Below are 7156 nucleotides of genomic sequence, written 5' to 3'. Positions count from 1 at the left end.
TCATTTTGGTTGCTCTCTTTTGCACCTTTTCCATTTCCACTATGTCTTTTTTGAGATGCGGCGACCAGAACTGGACACAATACTCCAGGTGTGGCCTTACCATTGATTTGTACAACGGCATTATAATACTAACCGTTTTGTTCTCAATACCTTTCCTAATGATCCCAAGCATAGAATTGGCTTTCTTCACTGCCGCCGCACATTGGGTCGACACTTTCATCGACTTGTCCACCACCACCCCAAGATCTCTCTCCTGATCTGTTACAGACAGCTCAGAACCCATCAGCCTATATCTAAAGTTTTGATTTTTTGCCCCAATGTGCATGACCTTACACTTACTGACATTGAAGCGCATCTGCCATTTTGTTGCCCATTCTGCCAGTTTGGAGGGATCTCCTCACAATCACTTCTGGTCTTCACCACTCAGAAAAGTTTGGTGTCATCTGCAAACTTAGCCACCTCACTGCTCAACCCTGTCTCCAGGTCATTTATGAAGAGTTTGAAAAGCATTGGTCCCAGGACAGATCCTTGGGGCACACCACTTTTCACTTCTCTCCATTGTGAAAATTGCCCATTGACACCCACTCTCTATTTCCTGGTCTTCAACCAGGTCTCAATCCAGGAGAGGACCTGCCCTCTAATTCCCTGACTGTGGAGTTTTTCAGTAGCCTTTGGTGAGGGACCGTGTCAAACGCCTTCTGAAAGTCCAGATATATAATGTCTATGGGTTCTCCTGCATCCACATGCCTGTAGATCTTTTCAAAGAATTCTATAAGGTTCGTGAGGCAAGATTTACCCTTACAGAAGCCATGCTGATTCTCCCTCAGCAAGGCTTGTTTGCCTATGTGTTTTGAGATTCTATCTTTGATGAGGTATTCCACCATCTTACCCAGTATAGATGTTAGGCTGACCGGCCTATAGTTTCCCGGGTCCCCCCTCTTTCCCTTTTTAAAGATAGGCGTGACATTTGCTATCCTTCAATCTTCTGGCACTGTGGCCGTTTTGAGGGACAAGTTGCATATTTTAGTCAAGAGATCAGCAACTTCATTCTTCAATTCCTTAATAACTCTTGGGTGGATGCCATCAGGGCCCCGCTGATTTATTGATCTTTACTTAATCAATGAAGTCTGAAACATCTTCTCTTTTAACCTATGACTTAATTCCTTGGTCAGGAGGGGCCGTTCAGGCAGCGGTATCTGCCCGCGGTCTTCTGCTGTGAAGACAGATGCAAAGAACTCATTTAATTTCTCTGCCATCTCTAAGTCTCCTTTTATCTTCCCTTTCCCTCCCTCACCATCCAGAGGGCCAACTTCTCTGACCAGTTTCAAAGTACAGGCATGTGCCACTTAACAACCTTCTGCTTAACAATGGCCCACATAATATGCAGGTTGTCAAAGCACAATGAAGAGGCTCTTAAGGAGGCAGTCAGACTTCCAAAGCCTGCAACAGAGTTTGTTTACACAACAAAGAGACTCTTAATGCAAAGAAGAGGCAATCAGTCTCCAGTAGCCTGTGCAGTCAGTGAGTGTCTGGCAGGGAGTGTCTGTTTGGCATCAGATTAGGCTGAATGTTAGCTTAACAACCTAACTGCACAAAAACAAGGATTAAAGAACATATCCCTGTTGGTAAGTGACACATACCTGTATTCCATTGTCAGTTTTCTCTAACTCTGATCACTGAACTATCTACTTTTAAAGTAGAATTGTTCATTTAATTATAGAATGTTTTAAAGTGTTTGGATTGATTTGACAGTCTCTGAAGAAAAGTTTAACATTGAAATTTGACTATACTAACTGGGAAAGAGGTGCTTTTTCAAGTGGGTGCTCTTTTATTTAGTAGGGCACCCCAGCAGTGTCTTTTCTAGTGGCTGTCTGCTGGTGTTCTTTTGCATCTATTTAGATTCTGAGCCCTTTTGGGACACAGAGCCACTAGTTATTTGTTATTTCTTTGTAAACCACTTTATGAACTTTTTGTTGAAAAGTGGAATATAAATGCTGTTAATAATATGAAACATTCCAATTTTTTTCTTGCCATCTTCTAATAAAGTCAGTACCTTGCAACATAAAAACAGTTCTTAAGTACATATAGAGCCTCAAAAGTCAAGTGACACTAGTCTTAGCCTTATGCAGTTTTGGGATGCTGAGTTAATCCAGGTCATTTTTCCCTGAAGATTCATATTCTGCCCATTCTTTGAAGCCACCAGCATATTGCTGAGCTCTGAAAGCACAAAGTGAATTTCAGTAGAATTCTACTTACTGTACAAATGGTTCACAATTACTTAGGGTCCAATTCTCTCCCCGGCTGCTGCTGTGTCCTGCAGGGTCAGAGAAGCAGCTGGAGGTGTAGTGCCCCAGGTCTACTCAAAGCTGCGCCAGCTATTTAGCTGGTGTAGAACTAAGTAGACCTGTGTCAGGCTCCAAAGCCTGGGAGGGGGATAGGATTTGGTACTAGCCTCTGCTGCTGTCCCTGGCCCCCTCCCGGGCCTGAACTGCCCCCGGGCCATCCTTCCCTGCCCAGAAATGTTTTTAGGACACTCAGTGGGATACTTACCACTATGCATTCCTGCTGGTCCTCCTACTGGTATGGAGGCCCAGCACCAACTAGCACTTCCCATCCACCTCCCACTCCTCTCCCCTCTTGGCTGCTGCAATGTGCCTTATGGCACAAACAAGAACTGATCTGCAAGAACTACTTCATTTACCAAAAGATGCAACAATTCTATGCAATCCTTCCTTGGATATGTTTACCTTTTGAAACCCAGGGATCTGGCAGCAGCTAGAGCTTGCTTGCTTCTCACACCTGCCATACAGGAGAAAACTAAATGGTCTGATTTAGAAGGCATATCTTGATTGTATCTTTCTTTAAAATGTACTGGATCCATCTGCAAAGCTTCTACAACATCATCCACTGCAAAAACAAATTTAAATCCATTAGAGTTTGCTCGGAGAGACTTATTATGAAGCAAAAATACAAGTGGTAATAAAAAATTCAGGTTATGATGGTGAATCCTATGTCTAAGGTGTGTCTAAGGTATGACTTTGCCTCAGTGCAAGGTGTTGAACTAGCTAACCTTTTGTCTTCCCTTTCCTTCCATTCAGGAACTACTACTTACATGGAATACTGATGGACCCAGGGATTTTTCCATACTCTCCAATTTCCCATTTCTCTCTAACATCAATAAGAAAAACAGTTTTTGATTGCAGCAAGTCCTTGAGCTCTTTGTAGGAGACATCATGATCCCCAGAAGTGCAAAAGTGACAAACAATCAGTCTTTCAGTTTTTAGATCTGGAAAGAAAAAAAATTATTGCACAAGTAGTGGTAACATCTAGACCAAGGTTTCTCAAATGCCAATGCCACACTAATGTGTGTCATTGACCTGAATATGGCTCTGTTGGGGCTATACCTGCAGTCACCATGCATGGTCTGTGTCCTTGCCTGCAGCCATAGCTAAAAACCACTTTAGGAATCAATTTCTCTAGACAGGTTTTGCATGGGTCACCCAACTGAGAAACTGTATTTAGGATTGTAATCAAAAATGTTTGGGAAACACTGCTTTGGACCCACCAGATACAAGAGGGAATAGAGAATCTGTACCTTTAATGAGTATGTAAAACTGAGAATGTCAATAAGAACAGTTTTTCTTCACAGTGATGGCTGCTGAAATCCCCGCCCTGTTCTGCATAACTTTACAGTACAGAAGGGCTTTATCTTACTTTGCAGCTTGTGACTTTTTTGTAAACCAGTATATGCTGCTTCTTTAAATGAAAGATAACATAACAGGGGTGGCCAAACCACAGCTCATGAGCCAAAAGTGGCTTTCTGACTTATAATGTGCGGGTCTTGGAAATACGTTGGCTGAGCTCCTTTCTGTATCACAATTAATATAAAAAGGTAGACTTGAAAACTGTTCAAGCTTTATAATTATTTACTGAGTATAAACTGAGTCCCCTGGATTAAAACTTAAGTTTAACATTCACGGCAAGTAAATACATTTAAGAATTTTAAATGTTTCTTAAATATTGTGGCTCTCAAACATCTGAAGTTTATTGTATGTGCAGGATGACCAACTGTCCTAACCACAAAAGAGGACAAGGCATCCCAAAATTTAGGACATCCAAGAAAAATGTAGGACATGACAAAATTGAAGCTAAAAAATTCTTGTATATTGATTTCATTTGGTTATATATTACTTGTTACTTATACTACTATATTAAATTTAAAACTATATTGTGTATAATTTATTAATATAAGTAGGCTCTATGCTGCCTACAGGGGCGTTCTCACAGAGAAAAGGAGAACATTTACCATAAGTTCTTTTCCAGGACATGAGGCTAAAAAAAGAAGACATGTCCTGGAAAAAGAGGATCTCTGGTCACCCTGTGTATGTGGCTCTTTTGTTGTTGTTCAATCATTAAGTCATGTCCGATTCTGTGACCCCCCCCCCCCCCGGTCTACAGCATGCTAGCCCGCCCCCCCCCCCGGTCCACCACTAACTTCTGGAGTTAGTGGCTCTTACATTAAGCAAATTTGGCTACCCTTGATATATAACAACAGCTTTTATTTGAAGTGCTCATACAACAAACAGTTCTTTATATCTTTGATGCAGCTTGTTCTCATACCTGTGACAAAGGTGAGGATTATTTCCATTTTACAAATTATTGGGAACTGAGACTGAGCAATAACATTGTAAATTTGGTTAAGACCACCCACCCATATCGTTCCACAGTAATTGGAATCGGAACCCAGATCCACTACAATAGACCTCAATTTATGAAGCAAAACCACATACCCAAACACACAACAAACTAAACATAGTTGGGGCACGGTCCTATTCGTAGCAAGGAAGCTTACTATGAAGTAGGTGGTTTAGGACTATTTGATATTGTAGAACTGGAGGAGCTAAATTGGTATATCACTTAGATGGGGAGCCAACAGCACCAGGGCTTAGGAGAGGGGGTAATCTGTACCCAGGCCCAGGGTCAGAAAGGGGGTCCAGGAGCCAAAGGACGGGGCCCAGAAAGTTCCTGGAATCTGACATTTTCCTATCTCATCTGAACTTGCTGTCTGTGCATGATGCTGGGGCACAACCACATGCATGCAGTGAGTGTTTACTGCTGCTGCAAGCCATACACATCAGGCTCAGGAATGCATCCATGACCCAGTGTGAAATCTGGGAGGAAACTAACCTGCCTCAGTAGCTCTTTGGCTTGTGGATCCCATAACCGTGGTAGCTCAGGGACCCAGCTGTGGGGCTACAGCTACTTCAGGAGTTCATTCTAGTGTGAGCCTAAATATGATGATGCTAATTTTCTGCAATGGATTATATATATTTCAAAGATTTTAGAGAGACTTAGGAGTGTGTTTGGTTTTGTATATTACTTTACCTAGCTGCCAGTGCTGCATGGTTGGGTAGACCTGGGCTCTGCATCAAGAAGCCTAGTAGACCTGGGCTCCAAAGACAATTCTGGCTGTCAGCACCCTCCCCCTGCCTTATTTTTGTCTCCTGTTCTGTCTACTCCTACTGCCCCCTCCCCCTTTGGGAAGGGGCCCAAAAGAAACTTCGTACCCCCCAATAAAATTCCTCTCATAGGCCCTGAACAGCACAATCTAGGCATTTCTACTCAGAAGAAAGCCCCACTGATTTCAATGGGACTTACTCCCAGGTAAGTGCATCCAGCATAGGATGGCAGTCCAAGAGCAGGTTTTTAAAGCAAGAGAACATCAGGGTGCAAGGATGCTGCTTCGCAATGATATCAGAAAATACTGCAATTTTATACAGTTAGTGACTGATTAGAAAAGTGCCTCCGCAATAGGCGCGCTGCTCTTTCCCCGCCCCAGTGCACTTACAGCATGCATTGCAGAAGGGCCCCGATCCCCACAGCAGAGAGAACCTGCTCCGCGCTGGCAGCTTTAGCCCACTGCTCCTGCCTGCAGCTCCTGCCGTCCGCTGTGCAGCTAAATAAGAGGCTACCCGGCTGAACTGTCTACAACCAGCCCACATGCTTCCCACCTGAGCGCATGTATCCTTTCCCCGTCCCTACTTCGCTCCTCCCACGTCTGCGTGGCTTCCTGAGCTATAGCAGTCCAGCTCACTGCCTGTCTCCCATCAGCGTGCTTGCCAGCGACACACTGTAGTCAGCTGTCCAGTCCTAGGAATGCAGGGTGACCAGATGCCATGGAGGACAGAGTATCTATACCTTTAACAGAGAGAATTTTGGCAGGTGCAGCTTTTTGAAACCTTGTCATGTTGAGCTGCACTTGCCAAAACTCCTTCTTTTATGCAATGGTTAAAGGTGTAGGCACTCTGTCCTCCATTGCCTCTGGTCACCCTGTATTCATATGAAGTATCTCACTATGCTCAGGAGGGCTTACTTTTTAAAACAGTGCAAGCCTCACTTGGTAGCCACTGGAAGATCAATGGAACTTACTTCTAAGTAAATGCGTATAACAATGCAGCCTGGCAGGGCAATCCCTTAAAACCACAAGGAACATAAAAAGAGCCCTACTGGATCAGCTAGTGCAGCTCCCTGTATCTAATGCCTCAGGGAGCACTCAAGATAAGATACCTACAACCCCTTGTCACTCCCTTGCATCTGCCATTCAGAGATAGGCTGCCTCTCAAAACCAGAGGTCACATACAGTCATCATGGCTTGTAACCTGGGATTGATTTTTTCATCCATCAATCTGTCCAATCTTGTTGGCAACCTTCAGTCTCGAAAGACTATGGTATCGCACTCTGAAAGATGGTTCTGCAACAGCGTCTAGTGTGGCTGAAAAGGCCAATTCGGGAGTGACAATCCCTTCCACACTGGGAGCAAGTGCAGTCTGTCCCTGGTCTGTCTCCCTGGCTATGGGCCTTCCTTCTTTGCCTCTTTGCCTCAGACTGTTGCCCAAATGTCTCTTCAAACTGGGAAAGGCCATGCTGCACAGCCTGCCTCCAAGCGGGCCGCTCAGAGGCCAGGGTTTCCCACTTGTTGAGGTCCACTCCTAAGGCCTTCAGATCCCTCTTGCAGATGTCCTTGTATCGCAGCTGTGGTCTACCTGTAGGGCGCTTTCCTTGCACGAGTTCTCCATAGCGGAGATCCTTTGGGATCCGGCCATCATCCATTCTCACGACATGACCGAGCCAACGCAGGCGTCTCTGTTTCAGCAGT

The 7156-nt window shown here is 44.3% G+C and overlaps 1 protein-coding gene across 2 annotated transcripts; it reads right to left on the bottom strand.

Annotated features, from left to right (window-relative positions):
• Positions 1-641: 641 nt before the first annotated feature.
• Positions 642-6026, bottom strand: TSTD3 (thiosulfate sulfurtransferase like domain containing 3). Of its 2 annotated transcripts, none has more exons than XM_066612953.1 (4): positions 5849-6026; positions 3113-3286; positions 2748-2907; positions 642-1213 (listed from the first exon to the last, which is right to left on the bottom strand). In XM_066612953.1, exons 1-4 carry the CDS (start codon positions 6000-6002, stop codon positions 1183-1185), a joined length of 519 nt encoding a protein of 172 aa, XP_066469050.1. In that variant the 5' UTR covers positions 6003-6026; the 3' UTR covers positions 642-1182. The 2 variants fall into 2 exon arrangements, with proteins under 2 accessions (XP_066469050.1, XP_066469043.1); XM_066612946.1 differs by lacking the exon at positions 642-1213 and adding an exon at positions 1316-2217.
• Between the last annotated feature and the right edge of the window lie 1130 nt (positions 6027-7156).

Source organism: Tiliqua scincoides, chromosome 1 (assembly GCF_035046505.1).
Source record: "Tiliqua scincoides isolate rTilSci1 chromosome 1, rTilSci1.hap2, whole genome shotgun sequence".
NCBI lineage: Eukaryota > Metazoa > Chordata > Lepidosauria > Squamata > Scincidae > Tiliqua > Tiliqua scincoides.
This window is presented reverse-complemented; position numbering and strand designations above follow the sequence as displayed.

Excerpts from the sequence above, each read along its gene's own strand:
- TSTD3 (XM_066612946.1), bottom strand. The coding sequence starts at position 6,002 with ATGTGGGCTGGTTGTAGACAGTTCAGCCGGGTAGCCTCTTATTTAGCT. Across the intron at positions 3,287-5,848 it reads GCCCTTCTGCAATGCATGCT|ATCTAAAAACTGAAAGACTG; the intron begins GTAAGTGCACTG and ends TTTTCTTTCCAG. Across the intron at positions 2,218-2,747 it reads AGATCCCTGGGTTTCAAAAG|AGCTCAGCAATATGCTGGTG; the intron begins GTAAACATATCC and ends TTGTGCTTTCAG.